The sequence below is a fragment of the Athene noctua genome, chromosome 1 (genome assembly GCF_965140245.1).
Source record: "Athene noctua chromosome 1, bAthNoc1.hap1.1, whole genome shotgun sequence".
NCBI lineage: Eukaryota > Metazoa > Chordata > Aves > Strigiformes > Strigidae > Athene > Athene noctua.
This window is the reverse complement of record NC_134037.1, coordinates 240,312,822-240,337,998: the sequence shown is the minus strand read 5'-3', so window position 1 is coordinate 240,337,998 and position 25,177 is coordinate 240,312,822. Positions and strand designations below refer to the sequence as shown.

Here is a 25,177-nt window from a genome sequence, read left to right as displayed (position 1 = left end):
CGCCCATATGTACACAGTCAGTGTGCTATAAAATATCCGATTAAATCTAATTAAAGGAGAACACTACAATTAAAACACCCCTCTTTCACTTCTTTTGAAACTAGCACATTTCCATTAAAATGAAGGCAGAAGAAATGTAGAATTTGTAGGAACTAAATTATCTTCTCTTTTTTATTTCTTGCAAAATCATTGGAGGCTTTTAAAAGTCATTTCCTCCGCAGAAAATAAGAAATAAAATACAGTAACTTTTATTGCATCTGGAGAATATAGTTTCCCCGACTGTGCCATTCAGTGGGAGTTACATGACTCTTCTAGACATGCTGACATAAAAAAAAACCCCACAATTTTTGAAGGATGAAAAGAGAAATTTCAGGAATATATTTTTCAGGATGTCCACACTGAAGACTGCAGTACAAAAAAAAACCCAATCTTTTTTTGAGACATCATTTCTAATATTATGCGAGTAAAACATATTAGCAAAGGAAAGAAACAAGTCAAATATATTTTTACAAGGCAGGGCACACTGTGCATGCAAATGAGATCATATATAAGCCCAACTCTTCCCCTTTGGTGAAATATTGCTTTGGAGCTCTTTCAGAATATAAAGTACAAAGAAGCATATATAGTGTTCACATGCCCTCTGAGCAGAGGAAATAAATTCCTTTGAAAATAGGGACTTTAATCAGCATTCCACTAATTAAAATGTTTCATATTTGCTTACACTACTGTTGCAGACATTGTTCAGTAGAGGACCAGAAGTGTCTCAGAGGAAGCTACTGCTGGACACATCCCTCTGGTAGATGCATCCACTCCTCGGGCCTTCTTTGGGCTGGAGAAGAAGAGGCTCCCACGCCACTACACTGAGCAGGACATTGTGAGCCACCTGTACAGGACCAGTGGTGAGCTGAGCTTGAGAATTGGTTCCAGTTCTTCCCATCTAGCAAATGACACTGGAGATGAAATCCCAGTTCGAATTGCCTGCCACCTAAGAGGTTATCTACACCCTACGAACATAAGGCAAAGCACAGCTGGTTTTGAAAAACAACACCAGCTCCCCATGCTTCAGCATGAGTAGCTAATAAACAACTGGCTTTACCTAATATGATGTCCTGCCACTCTCACTGTAATTAGTTGGTGAGTTTACATTAATGATGAAGACACTGGGGTGAAGTACATTCCTGGGCCAAGGCTCAGGACAAGATCTGAGTATCATTTAACTCCTTCCTTTAAATAGTGTACAAGTGTGAATTACAGAATCCATAATCTATGTTTTACCTAGGGTGCATTTTGTTCAGTCAGAATTCAAAATTCGTAAAGAAGATGCACTAGTTAAAAAATAATCAAGACTGATGTCTGGTTGATGAAAGGGCATGGTAAAGAACAGAAAAAAAGTTATACTTTAGAGGCTTAGTATAAAGAATAAAAATAATTTTATAAGAGACTAGGTAATGATTAATGAATATTATAACCATGTTACATGGCTACAGAAAATCAGTATATTGTATTTTGGAAGACAGCAAACAATGTTTTCAAAGCAACCTATAAGGCCCCATTGGTAAGCAATTGACTCTAAACTAGTAATTTTAATATACTTAAAGCAGTTTGTAATTGGACTTTTAATGTAAAATACAACCATAAAAAAAGAGATTAACAGTATTATCTATGATTATATCTGGTACAAACAACATAGTATGTCTGAGAACAACATTCATGTGTATGAAAATGAAAGCTGGATAGGAAATATTTAAAAAGTGTTCTTGCTTTGCTTCAGAATGAACCCTGAACCTTCTACCTTAATCAGACAGAAACCAAGCAGACAGAAGAATTTAAAGTATTGCCGTAGGGCAGGTCTTTCGACTAACATCAGTATGAAGACATTAATGTGAAGGTCAGGTGTTCCCACAATACAAGGTACAAAAATCACATCTGTCATGATAGTTTGTAATGGGAAACAAAGCATAAACTTAGCAAATGTTTGTTTATGGCAGAACAACTACAAAGGGTATTTTTGTAGCACTAAAGGAAAGCATGAGTGACCCTTCTCTGACAGGTATAAGGCTTAATTTTTTTGTAATAAAGTTTCCATGGAAAATGTCATATTTAATTTCTGTCTGGCTATATGTGTTTTTCAATGGGGGTGGTTACATTGCAAATGGATATATGATAATTCAAGAAGTGTGACTTACAGCTTGTCATACCCCTTGCATAAGGCACATTGATACTTAGATTATGCTATCTACTCTTGTGTCTGGTCATACAAGATAACAGTTGTTAAGCAAGTCACATTTATTATCTTGCTACTGCATGTTCTTTGATTGCAATGGTATGCTTACTTAGTATTTTTGAATACCTGGAGAAAATCTGAAACAGCTGCACTCCTGTCAAGAAAAAAAATAGTGGAGGCAAAAGCAAAAGCCTCATATTCTTACAGTTCACACAGTGTTTCTCTAGAATGTGTCTGTGCTTTCACGGTCAGTCACTCCCTTGGAAAGATGAAATACTTTTTGCTTCTTGAGTCCCTTCTCCATTCATAGCCCTGTATATCTTTGGTATACCGTGTTCTGAGGGTGTCTTCTGCCAAGTGTTTTTTCCATCCATCCTGTGTCTGGTTGCAGTCACACGATGCGATAGGCTATCAAATGGGATGGGACGGATCAGTGTTTGAATCTGCTGTGCTGTATTATGACCAAAGGCATGAACTGTGATTTCTTTTCTTGTATGTTGGTGCTCTCGTCAAATTGCATCTCTCTGGCAAAGGCACTGCACGTGCAAGTTATGACTATTGGACTGCAGAACAAGCCTCATTTTCTCTCTCGTTTATAGGTGAAAAACCAACTCATTCCAGCATAGTTGGGTGAAAGAGTACTTTTCTTGAAGGTAGAAAACAGATCTTCATGTCTTCAGGCAGAGTCATGCACATCAAGATATCTCAGTCTTCATTTCCCAAAGCCAGATAAGTGAGCCAAGTCAGAAGGCTGTTATGACTTCGGCTTCTCTAGCTCTTTGATTTTTTGATATGAAAATTCCATCTGTATCAAAGTTGGTATGTACATTTCCATAAAGAGCTGTGGTTTTGATAAAGCTGCATTTTCTCACCAAAAATACTTTCTGTTGGAAAATTCCCAACCTATCCTATAAAATACCATTTAGATGACACACTCACTAAGATAAAATCACCCTAGTAATAGCTTGGGCAAGAAAGGCTAATCTGAAAAATTTCCAGCTGTCATTTAAAGGAAGTTGTGCCTCATCCATCTGAACTTGGATATTAAATGAGATCCTTTCTGTAGCATCATTAGGGTCTTGAGCTCTGGAGACAAACCTCTGTTGGAAACTTCTGATAATCACCACAACAACTTGTATTGTTGTAGTGCCTTTAATCCTTTTTGCAAAGATTCACATTCACACTGATGACATCTTCACTCTCCCTTTCTCCCCCAGAGTGCCAAGAAAAACTCGGGTCCACAGGGGTTATGGCTACTTCCCTTTGCAGCAGATTTGTCTTGCAGAGAGGCATCCAAAAGCAGAGCCAGAGAATGACAATTACACAGTGGGGTGATTAGGGGATGAGTGTGCAAGCACACCACAGTTCTCTTATTTACCAGTACAGTTGGACCTGTAGGTTGGTTTAGGGCAGCGTAGCTCTGGCAGGACTTTCTTTGTTTAATTCCTTGTAAAACTGCCAGATTACTTTACTCAGACAGTAGCCCTGTGGGCGAGCAAATTATTTCCCAGTTCCAAACAGGAACAGAAACTAAAATCCTTTGCAAAACTGGTATTTTTAAAAATGCTTTGATCTCAGAAAAGAGAATTCCTCATCTTTCACCGAGTTTGTAACTCACATTCTAATTGTTATTCTTATTTTCCATAAGTTTATCTTCTGCTTTTGGTTCCCTCCTTGCCCAACCTGTTTGTGTGCATCTGGGGAAGGGTTACTGGATAAAGAGGCTGCACATGAGAAAGAAGAGAATTGGTGGGGTATTAGTCGCATAATTTTTATTGTTTATGATTGAATGAAGCAGGTTGTGCTGCTGAAGCAGAAGAGGGAAGGTTTACTGTGGATGTACAATGAACAGCTTCTCCCTTGCCTTCTCCCTCTCCAGTGCTAGCCCCAGAGTTTGGGGCTAGAAATTTGCCCCACAGGCCCTTATGTGTGGCCTCCCTGGTCCCTGGACTAGCTCCAGTACTGAGACTACTGGGGTCGAGCAACTGTCCTGGGAGAAGGTCGTAGAAGAGGAGGGGAGGCCTTTCATTTAGGGGGTAACAACTTCACAGTTGCTATGTGAAGCTGGCACTTGCTGCCATCCAGAGACCTTCTCATAGATTGAAGCCCCCAGTTAAATGAGCATAAAAGTGTTTCTGATGGTGAATATGTGTCCTGTTTTGGAAGAGACATAAGCTAAGCCAGAATTAACGTAGTTTCATACCTACACCCTTAGTAGAACTTTTGCCAATATTACTATTCCATAGCATGTTAAAGAGAATTTACTAAAAGGCTTCACTCTTTTGCAAAGCAGCTTTATTATGTCACGGTGTAGGTGATGCTGACAAAAGACACTCCTTCCAGGTTACGTATGTTTCACCGTAAAAAGCCTTCCTACCTTTTATTTAAGGAACGGCCACCTCAAACGTATTTAGCTCTTTAGAGAGGTTACTCTGCAGCACCATTCAGTACTGCTTATGTACAGATTCAATAAAACACTGGCCAAAATAAGCCTGGGCAGTGAATTGAGAATGAAAATGGAAATCCTCAATATAAACTAAAGCAACAATGTAAAAGTATGTGCAAGAAGCTTCTATGGAGTGTGATGTCCTTTCATAAGATGGATGGAAGCAGTGATTATGTTAAATATAGTATGGCCTGAAACCCAGGTGAGGAAGGGGAGCAGGGCAGGGCAGGATGCAAGATGCAATGAGATGCATGAAATGAGATACCTGATCTGTTTTGATTACTGTAAAAGAGGAGTTAGAAATCAAAACATTTTGTTAGCCCCAGGGAGGCTACAGAGGGTCGTGTGAACACCTTGTTGCAGGCAAACATGAAACACCTTGCTAGTTAGGTCATGCGTGTGTAAGGGGCATGGCTTGAAGACAGTAAACCAGGTGGAGTCTTTGCCACCAAGCCAAGCCTGTCAGCATTTTTAAGAGACAAGAGCAGTGCTGCAGTCTCTGGAGACTGGATCCACCAACCTCAAGGTCTTACAGTGCTGACTGCACCGACAGCTGTGAGATGGGTCTGGAGGATGCCCTTAGCCTTGGGAAGCATGCTCTCCCCACGGCATCAAATTTTGCTGAGCTTTTTTTGGAGATACCTGCCACACTTTGAAAAATTACCATTTTCCTGCTTTCCTTTGTGATCCTCTGGAAACTGCTGCTGGCCTCTGAAATAATAATAGCAAACATGCTAAGACACATTGCAGGTATTGATACTCTGCCCTTACAGCGCATTTGCTGTAAGGGAACATACAGAAAAGCTACTGCATACAGAAAGGAGACTCTCAGGAGGCACTGAAAAAAAGTAATGAAAAGTAAGTGGATATATTTAGTAAATCGTCTTTCTGAAAATTTTTCAGCTTTTAATGTTAAAAACTGATTTGAACTGAAGATAGAAATAATAAAGAGAAATGGACACAGATGCCTTCCTTTCAATGAACATCTGTTTGTCAGCTGAAAGTTGGGCCTACAGGAATTTAAATGCTAAGTTAATTTAAAAAAAAAAGGCAAAATTAATTTTTCTTGGTATTTATGACTAAGCTACAGAATTCAGGCAGAAAGTTGCCATATCAGCCTTTGTGACCATAAATTGCCCAAATGAACAGCTGCTCTGACAGCATGACCCAAAATGTGCAGCTCACTCAATAGCTACCCCTTGGTACCTAACAGAGAAATTGGACAGTAAATACTGGTTTTCCTCCACTTCCCCTGCAAAGAGTCCTTTCCCTGTTTCAGCGAAAAGGAGGAATTGCTTGATGATGCCTAACTGTAGTACATGTTTTGATATCTAATAGATTTAAAACTCACTTACTGCTGTCTCCTATGAGGCATATTTCATAATGCCAGGGGTCTGCTTTTCTCTCTGTGGGTGGGACTGCCTCACTGTGTAGATATGAAAGATTTTCTGCTACAAAGAAAGTTTTCTCCAATTTAAAAAAAATTAGGTTTAGATGAAGAATACGTGCACCTTGCTGGTAAGGGCGTACATTCTTCCAGCAATGAATGCATTTGAATGTAGTTACATGGACTCCAAAACATTTTTTTCAGGCTGCATTTTTGCATGGGTTACATTCTGGGCACATACAAAAGAGCACTCTAAAACAAAGATTTACACTTTAAAAATACTTACCTTAGATGCTTGTACCAAACAGTAGATAACCTTCCTACAGGCCTGGCAATTTTAGAGAATTAGTCTGCTTAACTTTCTTACATATAGCTCAAATATATATATATATCTCAAAGCCTGATCAATACCCCCTTCAGCCATGATTTGGGACTTTCCTCACAGCTGTTAAGCAGACATACTAAACACTTTTTTTCTTAGAATCCCACAAATATTAGCATTTTCTGAAGTTACCTGCTGGATAAAGAGAACTAAAACATTGATGTGCCAACATGTGTTGCTTAATCTCTGTGGCATTTTTGTTACTCCTACTTTCAGCTACCCCCATTATAATTGCTGCGTAGCTCACCCTTCTTTGATTTGCAGCAGATATGACACTGTAGGGGTGAATCAGAGTGGCTGGTGTAAATCTAATCACTGACCTTGAGAAAATTCAAAATAGTCTCATGAACACTTAATCCCACTGAAGTCAGGGTAGCACATATGGCTTCCTGATTTGACCCTGTTTTGATCTAAAGAATAGGTTGTAAGTCCATCATTTAAAGAGGGCAATAAACTTAAAACATGTAACAGTCTGGTTCCTGCTCAGGAAGAAATATTGAGACCCCGTCACTGTTAAATATTATCCTGTCTCTAATTTCACCTTAAGGAAGAGAGGGGCATCTTACTGCTCAAAAGACCTGCTCGAGCATGTAAAGAGTAGGACCATGAAGATGCTCAGGGGGCTGGAGCACCTGCCCTATGACAACAGGCTGAGAGAGTTGGGGTTGTTCATCCTGGAGAAGAGAAGGCTCCAGTACTTAAAGGGGATCTACAGGAAAGATGGGGAGGGACTCTTTATCAGGGAGTGTAGTGATAGGATGAAAGGTAATGGTTTTAAACTGAGAGTATATTTAATTAGATATTATAAGGAAGTTCTTTACTGTGAGGGTGGTGAGACACTGGAACAGGTTGCCCAGAGAAGTTGTGGCTGCCCCTTCCCTGGCAGTGTTCAAAGCCAGGTTGTATGAGGCTTTGAGCATCTTGGTCCAGTGGAAGGTGTCCCTGCCCATGGCAGGGGGTTGGAACTAGATGATCTTTAAGGTCCCTTCCAACTCAAACCATTCTATGGTATGTTTGTATGATTAAACCTCCTGTGATTTCAGATGTGTGTAAAGCAAGGCCTTATATTAATTATGGTAGTAGATGTATGGTGTTAAGATAAAAAATTATATCAGGGTACTAGTAAAGTGAGATTCTGTTTGAGATTCAGGCACCTAAATGTCTTCAACAAGAGCTAGATGATGCAGATGATGCAGAGCTGCAGAGGTCCAACCGCAGCATACTGTGTAACTGGAGATGTGAACAGCCACTATGGTCAGGACTGCCATCTTTACACATGGCATTGGGTACCATTCTGAATGTATAAGGGTATCCTGTTTGACTTCCAACTGCCATTACAGAGGAGGTAGATCTCTCATATTCAGTTCACCACAAGAATGTAGATGGTGTCCTTTGACCACCATTGTGTTAAGCCATAGAGTCAGGATCTACAGGATTGTGCTGTTTCAGAATGTTAAGTGGAAGACAGGTGTGGTACCTAGCCAAAAGTCCTGTCAACTATATGTGGGCAGCTGAAATGAACCCTCTGTGCAATACCAGCAACTCCCATGCAGATGTGCCAGGCACCATGGCCTCCTGGAGTTGGAACCGGACATACATGTTTGGGCAGGTGAACCTCTCCTTGGTGCTTACCTTAGGGTGAGTTGAATCACTCTCTAAACTACATGTATTACATTGGTTAGATCTCCTTGAACTGTCATGGGCGGGCTCAATTCAGTTACCTAAATGTAAGCATCTATTGAGGTGCCCTAGGGCCCCTAAAACATTAATGTGGAATTGTCAGGTAGGGCACAAGACCAGTAACTTCTGAAGTGGGAGCCAGAGGTCTGATAGGGTACACCACAGTGTCTATGATGACAAAATATGCCTATATTTAAGCTACTGAACTTGCTTCTCAGCTTACATATAGAAACCTGTAAGTAGACAACTATGTTCAGGTGCCTTAATCCAAAGCTAAGTCCCACCCTTAGTTCATCTGTTTTATTAATTGTGGAAGGCTACAAGCCAGATAATTTTTGCAGTGGTCTGCCTCTCACTCTCATAATTTTTGATATTTGAGGGATGACTGACTCCAAGCACTGCAGGAGCCAACTACTGTTCCCCAAAGGTGTTCCTGATGTCCCCCCTCCACCAGCTCCAGAGCCCGTTTCAATGGCCCAGCTTGATTAGCTTTGCCCAGCCCCACACCTCAACTGAGCATAGAAATTCTCACAGAGATCTCTTTGCTCAGATATGGTAGATGTGTATGGTAGACACAGCACAACACTTCACTGTAAAAACATAGCAGTGATTTCAGCAATCTGAATCCATAGAATCCAAGTCCTCTTTACACACACTCAATGAGTCCTTCATAGAGTATATCAAGCACCCTTTTATTTGCTACCATATTCTACTCTGCCTCTGTTATCCATTATCTAATTGGTTAATTATTTTTTCTATAAGGTAAACATCCAGGCAAGCTCCAGTCATTACCAGTAACGTCTATTTACTTTAGGCTGTTCATCTTTAAGTGCCATATTTGGATGTTTTCTGATTTTCACATCACTCTTCCTACATGACATGTATCCTGTGTAGGCTTCTTAGTTCTTTGATAGACCACAGACATCCCATGTGTTAATCTAGTATCTGACCACCTATCAGTCAGTCTCAAGGTTCTCATTACTTAGTTGCCCAGCTACGAGCTTTAAATTTCCTAGCTGCAAGTCTTCATAGAAGTGCTTGAGTCTCTGCTGCTGGCCCACATACAGGACCTAGCAACAATCTGCAGATATTCCTCCAGTCTTTCCATAGAGCCAGATCACTTGGATAGCTGTTGTTTTTAGAAATCTATAGGCTGATGACTGCCACTTTGCAGTGTGATAGCTATTTCTTCAGCGTTCAAAAACCACAGGAAAAGTACAGAAAAAAACCAAAACATCAGAAAAGAACCCAAAACTTACTTCAGAAAGTATCTGACTCTCAGTTTTTGCAGTAGTGCACTTATTCTTGAAGAATCAGTGGAATTGATGAAGAAATGGTTAATTCAAAATGCTTTGGCTCCCAGTCTTGTATCTATGCTTTTGTGTCTCAGATGTGAAATTCATTGCAATAATGGGCTTTTTTTTTCTGTTAGAAAGGTCTACTTTTCAAGACTGAACTGTTGCAGCAGGCTAAGTCTTGGCCTACTCTGGTTCCACTCTACAACCATATTTGAAGAGGTAGACCCTAAACTGTGCATACTTAGTGTTTTGGTAATAAATGTCTTGACTTCCCAATGGTTTTGAGCCAATCTTGGAAACACAGGAGTAAAACCTTGGTAGAGTACCTGGGAATAGCTCCCAAGTACATTTACATGAGTATGAAGCAGCACTAAAAGACTAAATAGCTTCTCAGCTGGAATCGCATTTCAGTACTACATGCTTCACACAGTACAGATACTGAGTTTTCATTACTTGGTCAAAATTGATTTTGTGTAATGTAATAGTTGTGTTTATTAAAGAGTATCATATGCCTGTAGCCCTGAAAAATGTCTATGCGTTTGTAGTAAGTGTTGTCTGTACATTTAGTAATGCTGCAGAATAGTGAAATATAGTTTAAACAACTAGTTTACAAAGTTTCAGCTCAGTTCAGTTTAAAATGATATAACTCTTAACTGCAGAAGAGTCATACAGGCAGAAAAATCTTAAAAGGAATTAACATGCTTCAATAGTTCTTAAAACAATTCCTATTTTTTGGTGGGCCAGTCTTTGCCTTGCAGTAAAGGAGACCAATATTGACATGAACTGAAACCAACAAGAAATAAGTATTTGAACTGATGTGTCATTCCGCTGCTTATTGAAATACAGATTTAGCAAGCTCTAGCTTGTACTACTGTATGATTTTAGCAGGATTCATTCTTATCAATTTACCTAAGGAAAGTGATCTAAAAATATGATGATAGAAGTAATTTTGCAGGATATTCTTCCCTGACTTAATTTAATGAATAAAAAAAATCAACTTTCATGTACATAAAACTCAGTATTGTACTTTTATTTTTTAATGGTAATGCTTTTTATTTCCTCATTTAAGCCCCTGTGGATCTTCCTTTCCATAGAAGATATGGCATTTTGCCAGAGGTTTTAAAATAACAGGAATTTAAAGAGTGAAGGGAAATGCTTCAGCTGTGCCTGAACTGAAGAAATAAAATGACTGTATACAAAAAGTCACCAAACATGTCTCTAGAGTGCTGTCAGCTCCAGACTGAGCCACAGGATTCAAGCTTTCGAGCCATCCTGTGGAGACTGAATGAAATTGGTTTCAAAATTATAAGTGTATTACAAATAGAAATTAAAACAGAAATGAGAACAGTGACATTATGTTTCTGTTCCTTTTTATACTGCATTGAAGACCACAAATGGGATTTGCACAGGTATGTACCTCTTAGGGTTGAGATCCAGTCTATCCAGATCCCATCTAAACTGTCACATCTATTTCATCCCTGTGAGTAATCCAGTCCCTCTGTCTTCCAGGATTTTCTACCGTAAAAGTGCTAAAATTCATTAGGCAACTCCCTGTTTGGTCAGTAATTTCCCTGGACACCCACCTTCACTTGTTCACACAGGCTCAGCAGACTCTGGAGAGACGGGCCTATTTCTTCAACCACTGCAGCCAGGGTTTGGTTCCTGCCTAAAACAGAGTTGAAGCCCGCACTTCATGACCTGCACAGATGGAGTTGGCAAGGAGCCAGCTGCTTTCTGTAACACCCCTGACTCTTCTCCCTCAGCAATGGACCCTTCTTGCCAGTCAAGCCCACATCCCCTGCCCAGGACAGGAAGAGATAGGCTGTATCCACCTCTTTACTATCTCCCTTCTCAGGAGAGAAGCAAATTCTTTTCCCTTCTGTCTTTGCCCATCCCTTCTTCCACCAATTCAGAAGGCACTTTCAAAGACCGGGAGATCATTTATAAACTCTTGTCTCATCATCTGGACAATGGGGAAGTGTTTGTGCCCTCCCAGAAGTAAGAGACAGCATTTCCAAAATGTCATTTCCAATAAAATGGCATTCCAAGATGGTGTTTAACCTTTCTTCCCGTCCCCATCACCTGTGATTCAGGGTTTGAAACAGGTTTAGTGGTTCCCCTGAAGGAGGGTTTGCAAGACTGGGAAAGCTTTGCAGCCCCGGCTATCCAGGTAGGTGGAAGCATCCAGACACCACATGTCCCCTCTTAGGTTACAATGGGATTGTAATCCCTGACCCATGTGAATAAAATATAAATTTCTAGGCTTGGCTTGAAGTTACTCCCTGTCACCTTCCGAAGAAAGAAGGGCTAAAAGTTTTTTGAATTCCACTTTTCCTACATAGGGATTTTCAGGATTTGCCCACTTCTATGAGACACAGTTACAAAAGGGTAAAGAGAAAACAACTGGAAATTAGGTTTCTAATTTCCCACCTCACACTAGATCCTACCACAGAATAAAGAACAATTTGGAGTCCTTTATGGAATAAAAAGGATTTGCCATGCTGGAAACAGGAGTTGACTGGAGTCCCCAGGATTCAAACTCAGACATTTCAGGTTCTCTACCACACTTTCCAGCTACAAGAAAGTGGAGATGAGAATGATTTAGTACTTACAGCTAGAACAGAGGAGGATTTGACATCTTCCCGAGCATTCTTCAGGACTACACTAATTTATTACACTGGCAAGCATATTTTGGACCTGACAACACCGTGTTTCTAATTTCAATACAGTTGGTTACTAGCTGTCTTTAAAGTAATTCTCAGTGTTCAGTGATTGCGTATAACTAGTATGATCAAGAGAGAAAGAAGGAATAGCTATGGAAGGCTGCATTTTTTCAAGAAAACTGGTCTCGTAACTTCTTCTGAGGAAGAGCTATTTTGCCTGGTAGGCTGTGATGTTCTGGAAGGGACGAAGAAGGTAAATCTAGAATGCTGTTGCACATTTTTCTACTGGGATCAGCTATTCATGAGCAAGTGGAAGTAAAATTTGACAGCTTAGCAGTTTGCATTTAACAGACAGCATAAAAAAGTGGTATTGTTATGCAGTGATAGAAGCAGCAAAGAAAATGCTTGGTTTAATTCAGGTGGTGATTTTTTTAAATAAGTGTCCCCAACTGGTAGCGAGTACTTTTGTGTCTTGAGATGAAATGGTGATAGTGTAAATCTATTACACAAGGCTCTTTTCAACTGACTGTATGCTTGTATATGTTTGGAAATATGCTTGTGAACAGAGAAGGGGCAATAAGACAGAGGACGGTGGTTTTAGTCACTGAAACCACTTGTTCTAATACAGTGAGGAGCACAGATGCTACCAGTGTAAGGCTGCTAGCTCTTCTGATGAGATTTTAAAATGAGGAAGGGGTTTGCTGCATTGAAGCCAGTGCATGATGTGACCTCAGGGAAAGCTGATAAACAAATTTAAAGCAGTAATAGAGTTACTTCACCTAAAATTAGGTATCCCAGAAGACTCAGCTTCTTAGGGGTAGAAACAAAAATGCTCAGAGAGAACACCGTGGAATTTGCTTGCAAGTGCTGACTGCATAGCAAAGAATATCTCAGCACAGCCCAAAAGAAAAGTATACTGACACAGTAACTACTGTACATATTTTCAAAAGTTGAACATTCAGTAATCACCAATACAAAGAAGCTGAAATGTAAATCCTGATCTGCCGACCTGGGGCAGAATTGGAAGTGTGCTCGCACAGCAACACAGACACAATGGAGCCATGCGTTGAACTCAAGGAGCAGTGAGGGAGACCTGGATGTCTGCAAGTGTTTGGCTGACCTTTCTGCATAGTTAATATTGCACAGAGTTTGTTAGGCTGTCTGTTAGAAAAAAAAAAAAAAAAAAAAAAAAAGAGTCAGAGCAGTGGGTGATTGTGTTGTCCTAAAACATGGAAACAAGCTTTCTCTGTAAGAAAAAAACAAGCAACTGGAGGCCACAGTGGTGTACATTTTTCTGACATTTACAGTAAAAAAAAAAAGTTTTAATCTGACAGACATACAGGTGAAGTGACAGTTTTGTGCCTGCAATTTATGGCCAGATTTCATCCCCCCAAAATAGGCTGCTTGCTTCAGGAGCACAGTCACTGTAGGCTTTCTGGACAGATTTTGGAGAAGTTAGCCACGTCCACAAGTTGATAAAGATCTTAGCTAGGCTGAGTTACACTGAGACCATGAAGCTATTTCTTTCCTTTGTTGAGGAGCTTTGGAAGAAACTTCTAATAAAGGACCTTCAATTAAGTGCCTATTTATTGGTGCTGCATAAGTATAAATAGGATTGATTTTGTTAATAATTAGAAAATGAAAAGAGAATGTATCGAGATATATTTTTAAATCTCATGTGTCCCCAGATACCCAACGAAGATTTTTCCCTTGAATGTCCGCAATAGACTTAGCATCACTAATACCCAGCTCTAAGCTGAGGTATTTCTGAGGCATGCTTCTACATCCTGATTTTCAAAATACCTTGGCAGCAAGCTGCAGTGGAGGCATTGCACTTTCAGGGAAATCAGGTCTGTAGCTGATCCGGAGCCTGGCTCGTCACTCTTTGCACAGGGACAACTGCAGCAGTGCTTCAGCTTCTGCAGGTAATGCTAACACATTTTTCTGCCGATGTAACCCTGTTGCTGAAGCTCAAGTTGTCATTTACTTAGCCTGTGATCAAATTTCAGCAGTTTGTCTGACTATAGCAAACTCGGTCCTGGCAGCCAATGACCAGCTCTGGTTCTGGGCCTGCCAACCCCTGCTCCCACCCCACAAACTTCCTCCCTTAGGGAAGGGGTGTCAGTGGTCCCCTGGGCTGTTCAGAGCTTCATCCCTCTAACACAGGAATTAATTAATTACCATCAGTGGAAGACTAACTACAATCCTGTCCGCTACATCTTTGGTCTCTTCTTTAAAAACAGCACAAAACAACCCCCAAACCTGAACTGACACGTGCAAAATGGTAGAAGTTCTAGAAATGGGCACAGCAAACATCCTGCCTGCACTTGGGATGTGCGAGAGCCCGTCGTGCACGAGAAGAAACCTTCAGCAGATCTCAATTGGCATTTAAATCCATCGACTCATTATTAGCGATTACCTGTAATTTTCCCCTGAGAGCGTTTAGTTTCTAAAAATAAAATGAAATTATCTAAATGCCTTCATTCCGTAGTTAAACAACAACTTTATCTCCTGGGAACATCTCCCTGTCCTTAACAGTCTGTCTAGTAGGTGTGTTATCCTCAGATATCCCTACTCCTGTTAAGAGTCCTCACAACGGAGGTTTTTTCAACGTGTTGAGCTATGTCTCGCTTTGCAGCACTGGTCGAATCGTTTTGTTGGAAGGAGATAAGAACAAACCTCCCTTTAAAGAGGGGTCCATGCATCATGCCCACTCAATTGGTTAAAAAGTGTAAGTCAGTAATCAAACTTAGCTCGATTTGTTTCCTCCCTGTGAAGATCTGTGAGGCATTTCTAATTGAAACGTGTTTTTCATGCAGTAAACAACCAAATCCATCAACCTCCTACTCCAGAAGAGAAAAGTGTTATTACTGGGAGGTGACAGTCCGTGGAATAGTGGGGGGCGGCGAGGGGGGTGAGTGTATGATGTACTTGGACAACGAGTTTCCTTTAATTACTGTTACCTGAGAGATAGCGGATGCGCTGTCTCTTGCCAAGGTAGCACGAAGGAGATACTTGGTGAAGGAAAACGAATGTTTATTCCCTCGCCTTCCCCCTCCCGCCCCGCCGCGGACCGCCCGCAGCCCCCGGCCGCGCCGCAGGGGCCGCTGCCCGCCGGCCCCCGGGCTCCCCGGCGGCGGCGCGGTGGGGGCGGGAGCGGGGCCGGGCGCAGCTCCTCGGGCGGGGTGGATCCGGCCGTCGAGTCTCTCCGTGGGCTCCTCAGAAAAGCCGTTCCGGGGAAAGGGTGCAGGGCAGCGGCGAGGGTCCCGCCTCCGAGGGGGGCACCGGAGCCGCAGCGAGGTGCGGGCGCCCGGTGGAGCGGGCGGAGGGCGGCAGCCGCTGCCTCCCGCGGGCGAGGATCTCCGCCCTGAGGGGCTGGGGGTGACAGAGGTGACCCCGAAGCGGAGGCAGGGTCCACCTGTACCCCGAGGGGCCCCCGCCCCGCTGCCGCCCTCTCCTCCGCGCCCGCCCGCCCCGTCTCACCCCTGGATCCCGCCGCCGGAGGCATCTGTCCCCGAGGGAGCCGGGCGGGAAGGACGCAGACGGCAGCGCCGAGGTAATTATTAATAGCCGTGCCCACCGGGGCGGGGGGTGGAGGTGGGGGGAGAGGCGAGGTGAGATAAAAAGGGGCGGCGGGGGGCTGGGAGGAGGGAGCCGCCGTCGCGGAGCCCCGCCGGGAGCATGGCCCCCGCCGCGCCGCTGCTGCCGCTCCCGCCGCTGCTGCTGCTGCTGGGGCGGCCGCTGCTGGGCGCGCCTGGGCAGGGCGCGGGCACCTGGTCCCGCTTCGCCCGGCTGCCCTACCCGCAGGACCAGCTCTTCCTCCACGACACCTTCCCCGACGGCTTCCTCTGGGGGGCGGGCAGTGCCGCCTACCAGACGGAGGGCGGCTGGCGCCAGGGCGGCAAAGGCGCCTCGGTCTGGGACACCTTCGCCCACCGCCCGGCCACGCCGCCGGGGTCCGTCCCGCCGGGTCCGGCGGCCGGCGACGTGGCCAGCGACAGCTACAACAACCTCTTCCGCGACGCCGAGGGGCTGCGGCGCCTGGGGGTCTCCCACTACCGCTTCTCGCTGGCCTGGGCCCGGCTGCTGCCCAACGGCACGGCGCCCCTCAACCCCGCCGGGCTGGCCCACTACCGGCGGCTGCTGGGCCGCCTGCGGGAGCTGGGCGTCGAGCCCGTCGTCACCCTCTACCACTGGGACCTGCCGCAGGGCCTGCAGGACGCCTTCGGCGGCTGGGCCAGCCCCGTCCTGCCCCGGCTCTTCTGCGACTACGCCGAGCTCTGCTTCCGGCATTTTGGCGGGCAGGTGCGCTACTGGCTGACCATGGACAACCCCTACGTGGTGGCCTGGCATGGCTACGGCACAGGGCGGCTGCCGCCCGGCGTGAAGGGAGGCCCGCGCCTCGGCTACCGGGCGGCCCATCACCTCCTCCAGGTAAACGGCGGGCGGCGGGAAGGTGCCCCGGCGGCTCTGCGCCCCCGGGTCGTGCCAAGGGGAGGGGTGCAGAGGCTGCCCTCAGCCCGGCCTGCTGGCAGACCCGTTCCCCGCTCAGCTGCTGGAGTGGAAACCGCATCGACGCGCCTGACGGAGTGCGGGCCGCCGAGCTATGGGCTAAGGGCGTCAAAGCGCATAGATGAGAGGCGAGGGCGTTGTATCTGCCGTCTCTCGAGTTAGCGGAAAAGCACCGAGTTAAAGTGCTCTCTGTATTCGACAGAAATGTCCGATCCTGCCCCCAGCGCTTGCGAATGCCAGTCTGGGTGGGTGAGCGTGGGTGCATTCGGCTGTGCCAGCCCAGTGCCGGCTTACTAAGGTTACGGTGGAAATGCTTGATATGACTGTAAAGAGAATTTATGCATTGGATAAAAAAATCTTACTGAGTTAATGGAAATGGCAGAGGTGGCCGAAAAGTCATAGTGAGAGATTTCTTGACAGGCTATGGGGTTTTTTGAGTGTGAACCCTTTTGGGGAAAAAAGACCCTCTGTTCCCCAGATAGTCTAGTCAGTGGTGTAAGTCGTTTGCTATATGTAATTTTTATGGAGTGTATCTATGTATGGTTAAATTGTAGTGTTTGCTGGAAACAAACATTTTGGATTCCCAGAGAGAATTAAGCAAAAGTGTGTACAAATCTGTCCAGTGACAGGAGAAAGGATTCAGCCTAACGGGAATGGTGTGGCCATTAAGGCATGATCTATTGTACCTTAATACACATTCACTAACTCTGCTAATGCCTATCTGCTCAACGTATACTTACCAGCAGGAGTTACATCCTAATGAATATCGTATATTACACGTGAACACCAGGAAAGCATCCAATGAAAGCCTTATTCAACTTTCTGCCACTTTTCCTGCATTACTTTTGCATTGTCTAGTGCTACAAATAAGTCTAGAGAAAACAGAGGTGGGGAAAATGGTGGCTAAAATTTCAGATTATATTCCTGGTCCTGAAACCTTTAAACTCTTTGTTTAGTACCTTGGGGTGTACTTGACCATGTTTCACGCTTGAGTATACCACATCACCACAGTATCTGTCTGAGTTCCTCATAATATCAAGCATATGCTTGTTCTTGTAAAAGCTCTATGGAGAGGGAAGGCACTTTTCTATTTAACAAATGAGAAACCGAGGCACAGACTTGCCTATGCCATGTAAAAATTACAATTAAACCAGGACAATCTACTAATACTTGGTTTAGTGACAGAACCTCAGGATTAGTTTTGTCCTAGTGATTGTCATTCAGGGTTTTCACAGTTAGTGGACATTCCTTTTTACACAACAGTGTAAGGCAGCAAGGTACCATTTTTTCCATGTTTCATGAATAAAGAACTGAAACACAGATGCAATTAAGACCACTGATGAAGTGTCCACTGATTGTTAGTGCCCTTTGCCTGCATGTGATCTTTTCAGAATATTGGTCCTTTATTCTTTCAGCTCTTCTACAAGTCAAATCCCAAAATCTCAAATCACCTACAGGGAGAATAACAGATATGGTTTATGCAGAAGAGCTCCCATCCCGGACTCCTCCAGGTAGAACTGAACAGCTTTAACAAACTGACATCCTCCTTTTCCTTCTTACATCTTCGTAGCTTATTGATATTAGACCTTTCAACTTGTGCAAGCAATGAAGTAGGAGGCTACCGAGTATGGCTTCTCTGACTACACAGTCTGATATCCATAGAGAAAGTGTATGTAATCATGTAATGAAAGATTAAGTTATACTGCATATGGTAAGTAGTGAATTGCATTTCCACGTGCAAATTAAATTCTTCTCTTACATAATTCTTGAGTGATTGATGTTGCAACTTGAATAATGTTCTTTAATGTGTGTCTGTGGGTTGCATATAATTTTGTACGTGAGTTTGGTCCGTTGTTCTCAGGAGCACACGCAGCCTTGATTTAGATCAGAAGGCTGTAGAGTAGTACCACTTCATCACATATCCTGGAGGATGTGTGCAGCACCAGACAGTGCTGCCAGGAAGTGCAGTCTTTATAGTCCCACCAGAAAAGATGTGGTTGTATCATCCACCACAAAAAGACCATTTTCAGCTGCCAAACCTTTTGCTGCTTATGTCTTACATTACCCAGAAGGTCTGCTCCCAGGTTTCTTCCTTCTCTGTGGCATTCTTGTGCACACCCCCCCCCCCCCCAAATTAAGCTTGCAGAACATGTTTGTTTTTTAAAAGATAAAATGTGTTGTCATAAATGTTTTGATCTTAGCAAATGAACAGACTAACTCTTAATATACATGTTTTCTAAATTTTTTTTCCTTATTTAAAATACGCAATTTGAATCGTCTTTCTGCATTTATTCGATCCAAAGACCCTTGTAAGTGAAAAACGTAATAGTTATTGAAAGCTGATGCCTACTAATTTATTTTACTGGATGCTAATTACATTAAAAGACAAAATAATTTCCTTTAAGTTCTTTAAAATTCAACAGATAGGAATGTGGATTTTGGGCTCTGTCTTTCTGAGTGAGTTATTATCTGAATAAATAATCAAATAAGACTTTGATTCAATTCAGGTTGTTCAGTTCAGGGCTGGTGAAAACAGGGCAATGAAGTCTGATCCGAATAATGATGTTTAAATTTAGCTTGTATGGATTTCATCCTATTGTAACTGAATTTTTTAATTACCTTTAGTTTTTCTGAACTTCCACAAGTGAGTCAGATGCTAAATGGACTAAGAGGCACTTTTTATAAAAAAGAGCAAATAAAAATAGTGTAAAAAAACTTGTAAGAAAAAACATTTTATAGATGCATCCTTGGTTTGTTGTTGGGGGATGATGATCAGTGTTTGGTGAAAACTTCACCCTTGTATAGTATTTCCACTGACACTTGTTTTTGATACATCTAAGCCCTTCAACCATGATAAGAAATGGAGGAAGCTGTACGCGTTTATTCACAAAATAAATTGAATGGATCAAGTATAGTTCATAACAGTTGGCATTCTCTCAAGTCAACAGTCAGAAAATGTAATGCCAGCAACCTGTCATGTATATGATGAACCTCTTTTTCCAGGTAGGAGTCATTGTATCATGCTCTGGTTTTTGCAAATGCATTTTTTCATTACTGTTTCATAATATATTATCTGAGTTGAACATACTTGGATTTCCTCAATATAAACAGCATTTGCAGAAACAGAAGAACATGTTGTTTCCCAAAGAAGTGAGAGGAATTGCTGCCTGGAAACATGTCACGTAGCAACAGACTGATTTCTATTCTAAAACTCTTTCCAAAACAAAAGGTAAGTACTCTTTTGTTGACCTTCAGTGCTAAACCTAACAAAGTATCCGTAAGTGTAGCATAGGAGAACGGTCTTTCCTTGGTACATACTGTTTCTTTCAAAATTTGGACAGCCTTAAAACTTTCACTCAGTGCAAATGGCGTGATAAAATCTCTGCTAATGCCTATCTGCTCAACGTACACTTACCAGCAGGAGTTACATCCTAATGAATATAGTATATTACACATGAACACCAGGAAAACATCCAGTGAAAGCCTTATTCAACTTTTTGCCACTTTCCTGCATTACTTTTGCATTGTCTAGCGCTACAAATAAGTCTGGTAACACAGCTCATCATAGTCAAGAAGACATACAGGAATTTTAGAAAAAAGAAGGAATCATTCTAAGTAACAGGGTTTTTTGTGGTAGGTTTTTTTTTTGTTTTTTTTTTTCCTATTCTTACTTTCTTATGACAATTCAAAAAAGAACAAAGAAATTAGTTCTGTTTCTAGTTTTGAGTATCAGTTGGGTTGTATATATTTGCAAAGAATTTATTTGCAAAGAGTGATTCTTCTAATCACTAATAATTTGAATCAGGTATCTTTCAAATGTCAGAGATGAAAAAGAAGTACGGTCAAACCACAGAGCAAATTCAGATCTAATGCTGCAGTTTTGTGTGCCAGTAGCTATGGATTGTTTTACTATATTCATAAAATATATTAAAAGCTGTAGTGTACCTTTCTCAAGTTTTAATCATCATCAGAAAAAAAAAAAAAAGTGATAAACAGAGGAGTTTTGAGTTTCAAGGAGGCTCATTAAAATTAGCTCCAAAGATAGAATATGTAACTTTCCCCTTGCCATCTCCACCTGATTGCATACACATTTGCAAAAGGAATGTTGTTTTCAAATACTCCTTTGTAACAAAATAGCAGTTTCTTATCTTTACAGAGTACTTTAATCTTTAATTATAGAAACATCAGGACTATGTGAAGACTAACGTGTTATCATACAAAAATAAGAGTGGACCTACCGCAAATGTAGGCATTCTATAACTTGAAAATCTTTTTAGAGATTATAGGAAATCTTAGAACTCAACAGGCAGGACATGGACAGACTACACCGGTGACTGAAGTCGGATGGAAGCAGAATTTTTGTGTTCTCTGTGTGGAAGAACACCAGGTTGATGCTGTAGGGGTATGTTGTCTCAGCTCAGCACTTTTGCTGTTCATTATGAGAATGAGGATTTTTGGAGGGTTCTCTGTTCATTATGAGGATTTTAGTGCTTAGTAGTGGTGGTTTTTATAGCTGCGAATCTCTGTGTTTAATTCTATAGGCAGCCCTAAATCTGTGTGCTCATACCTCATTTTAAGTGCCACATGCCTGATTTTTCATTGTTGCAGTAGCTATCACTGGAGGTGCCTAGATGATATTTCGGGTTCCTATCCAGGGTAGTGTAGTATGCTTCCTTTTTAAATAGCGTACTTTTCATTTAAGATCAACATTTTTGTTTAGCAGTTGGGCAAGGCTCTGCTCAGTGCCAGAAAGATAATGACTGCTGATTAACAGCAGTTTGATAAAGGTGAGGGCATTTAGATAGGCAACGTAAAGTTCACATCTCATAAAAGGATAAAAGTTCAATATCAATACAGTTAGACTGTCTCTTAAAGTCATGGAGGAAAGAGCTTCTGCAGTGGCCTTTCAGTGTAAATGGTAGGAACAAAAATCCTTTAAAGACAGCTAGAGCAGTTTGAGAAGAGAGTCTTGTTGCATTTGGTGGCAGTGGAGGTGACAGTACTTGTAAAGGTGTATTCTTCCTCTTTGCTTGCAAATTCATAACAGAATAATACATGCCATGATTTAAACTCTGAGAATGTAGCTGAGTAGAAAAAATTAAATACAATCTATATTACCAATAGACAGCTTAGTTTATCAGTGATGGCAACTACTGGCTTGCTGTGTCAGCTTCAACTTTATGCTCTGAGAGCACAAAACACTCATAAGAAGCCTGGCCTGTTAAGTTTGTGGTATGTCTCCCAGGAGATTTCGTCAGGAAGAGTCCTTTTAGGAGGAGTAAGACAAAGCAATTTCAGAACCTCTGGATTTGGCCCCATTGAAACACATTTGAGTTGCTTCATTTTTAGGTATGTTTAGTGTGAGAAGAGATAGCATTCTGTGTTAGGGAGAACTGCAAAAGTTTTGTTTTGTTTTGATTCTGAAAAAAACCTGATATTCTGAATTGTCCCAGTTACTGAAAACTTTACAGATGCTGTTTACAACAGCTGGTGCAGGAACCAAGGCATTGGATCTGTGCATGGTTCCAGTGCAGCGCTCTCTGACTTCTGCATGATGGGGATCACAGGGGCTTTTGCAGAATCCAGCCAGCCTGGGAGGCTGAAAGTCCGGGCAGCGCTGCAAGACACCCTGTGACATGCTCTTAGGCAAGAGGGTGAGCTGACAGGGAGCCACACATACTTCCAGGAGACTGTCACTTCGGTCTGCACATGATAATTTTGTTACATGCACTTTAGGTCTCGTGTTAAAAGTTGAGCTTTGACTTCTCTTTTAGTCAGTTTAGCACACCTCTAAAGATGACTGAATGGTTTACAATTGGCTGGGAGAGATTATACTATGGAAATGCCTTGTCATTTTGTGAGTCCAAAAGTCAACCCAGGAATCCTTTTGTAGGTTAATCAGTTTAATGTCCCTACTAAAGGCTAGAAAATGTTTGCACCACCAGGATTATATTTTACAAGCTATTTGCTTTACAGTTTGGAAGACAGTACCATCTGTTTGTTTTGATCCTGCTTCTAGAAAAGACATCAAATGGTCAGGTGGGGAGGGAGGACAGACTTGTAGCTGTTGGTCACGTGTTCTGGTTAGAGTTCCCTGTGATTTTCCAGTACCTTTTCTCAGTCAGCTTTTTTCTTATTCTTTTGAATTATGTAGTAGCTCCACTGGATCGGTTGTTTTTCAGAGCTGAGGGCAAAGTTTACTCAATTTGTTTATTTAACTTTTAACATTTTAAAAAATAATCTCTTTTTTTTGCTGCAGGCATGGAACTGTTGAACATAGTTATTGATTAATTATTCTAATTATGGTTCCTTAACTCAAATATGTATGGAAATGATAGAATTATGCAGCATTTATTTTCTTTTGAGAAAGTACGTTGGGACTATATTGCATTGTCAGGCTGAGTGATTATTTTTTTGTTTTGTAAGTAATAACATTTTACTTCAACATCAATTGAATAATTTTGACCTCAGGTTTGAAGTGAAAGTTCAACTTGTTCCTGACTGTACAGTGATGACCTGCTTTTTGTTATACGTTTTTTTTAATTCTTCATTTCTTTTCCTGTCATAGTGCAGTGTTAAGTTGGGTACAAACAGTCTTTGCAGAGAGAAGGGCCACCACAGGAGAATGGCTGTCACCACTTACATATTCCATCAGGTGGCAAAATCCAGGCCAGAAAGAGTCGTAACGAAATACAGGGTGATAGCAAAGAGGAGTATTAGGAAAACGGGCAATGCATGAGAAGCTGGTGAGATGTGGGGGTGACTGGCTGTGAGAGGGAGTGCAGGAGCTGGATTTATGAGACAATATTGCATTTTTTTGTGAGTATATCTAGCATTGAAAATTAAACTTGATGTGAAATGAGATGGCCTGGCGTCCCCCAAAGATGAGTTGTTCTCTGGTTCATTTTTATTTATAAATGTCATATGTTTTTTTCTGAGGAAGATGACTGGTGATAGAATGAAATCATAAACTATGCTTCACAGTGATGGAGCCTAATTAAAAGTCTGCCTTGGCTTATGGTATCCACTTGCTGTCCCCACATTGCCACCAGCACTGGGAGTGGAGGACACACAGAGCAGCCTGCAAAAGAAAAGAGGGAAGGGATGCTACATTAAGTCTGGGTTTCTCAGAGGAGCTTAAGGAAAATAAGTGAGAATTGAATTTTCCTTAAGCTTTTTTGAGAATCCTGTCACTTTCAAGCGGTTAAGTAAATTAACAAGTTGAACAGATGTATTCCTCCTAACTTGAAGAAAATGTGCATTCCCATATTCAAGTAGCATCTCTGCCATGTGAAGCGTGAGACCTTGGAAATGTGCTGAAGGAGCTCTTGAACTCAGTTTATCATCCTACTTCCCTTTCCAGCTGTGACCATGCCTCTTGTTTTGAATGAGCAGAATATTGGGGTGTACCACTTAGGGCAAGAAAACAGCTGCAGTTTTCATCTTAGTAATATGCTTGATAGTATAACGAAATCCCTCTTTTTCTTCTTCATAGTCAGCTGTGGTTACTGTCCCCCATCATATCAGCTAGCTTTTTCTCATGTTCCTAATATCTCCTTGTTTTCACAAAGTAATACAATGGAATTAGAGCAAGTCAGAAAGATCTAAAACCTGTGAAACTGCAATATGCTGGTTCATTTCATTTAAAATATTTGAGGGAGATACTTCACTTGCTCAGAAAAAGTTGAAAACTTTTAGGGGAAATAAAAATCAGTCATTTTGGTTTCTACTTTGCTATGGGAATTCTTGATTTTCCATTTTAATGTGATATTGAAATTTTAATTTTGATATAGTGAGTCAGTCATTTCACACACTGCCTTCTGTATTCCTTCACTGGATGAGTGCCCACTGCTTCAAACTGGGTCAGTTTACCCTTGTGAAATTGCTGTATAACCTGCTGCAATATGACTGACTTCTTGAAGCTGCAGATTGATGCCTTTTATTCTTTGGTAAAAGAAATAAAACAGTCTTAGAGATGTCAGGACAGAATTCTTGCACTGTAGCTGTTACTCCATGTCTCATATTTGGAGCTGGGCTCCTTGTGCCTCTTTTGTGTGAAACTGAAATTACTCTGTCATTTATCCTGTTCCTCTTTCCTGTTTCTGTTAAAAAGAAAAGTGGTACTTGAAGGAGGCAGTTGCTTAAAAGGGGGGGGAAAATTCTAATAAAAGCAGCATCAAATTGTCACAGTCATTCTGAGTCTGGATTTTAGAACCAGAAAACTGTAGCACAGGACAGCTCAGAAACAGCCTTTTTCCATAGCGCAGCTTAGAGTAATGAAATAGAGACTATTTCAAAATTGGTTGGTGGTGAAATGGTTATAGAAACAGCATTGTGACTCTAAGCCATGAAAGGTGAGAACCCTGAACTACACCAGTCAGGTGCCACTTTACGCAGATTGGACTCTTCTGGAGAGAAATGCTACCTGTGCAACTGGCAATTTGGAACAGGTCTGTAGAAACCAAAGGGTGTGAGTGTAGGTAGGGATGAGATACTGATGTTGGCCCATGGGATCTGGTTTTGGAGGTTCTTGACTGGTTGTCAGGAAGGAATTTATGTTGTCAAGGAACAGTGGTGTTTCTTCT

The 25,177-nt window shown here is 42.0% G+C and overlaps 1 protein-coding gene across 1 annotated transcript in view; it reads left to right on the top strand.

Annotated features, from left to right (window-relative positions):
• Nucleotides 1–15,746: 15,746 nt before the first annotated feature.
• KL (klotho) overlaps nucleotides 15,747–25,177 on the top strand; it is a 45,910-nt gene continuing 36,479 nt past the window's right edge. Inside the window, exon 1 of the mRNA XM_074931910.1 lies at nucleotides 15,747–16,514. Coding sequence (XP_074788011.1) covers nucleotides 15,762–16,514 — 753 coding nt within the window. The 5' untranslated portion in view covers nucleotides 15,747–15,761. The remainder of the gene's footprint in view (nucleotides 16,515–25,177) is intronic.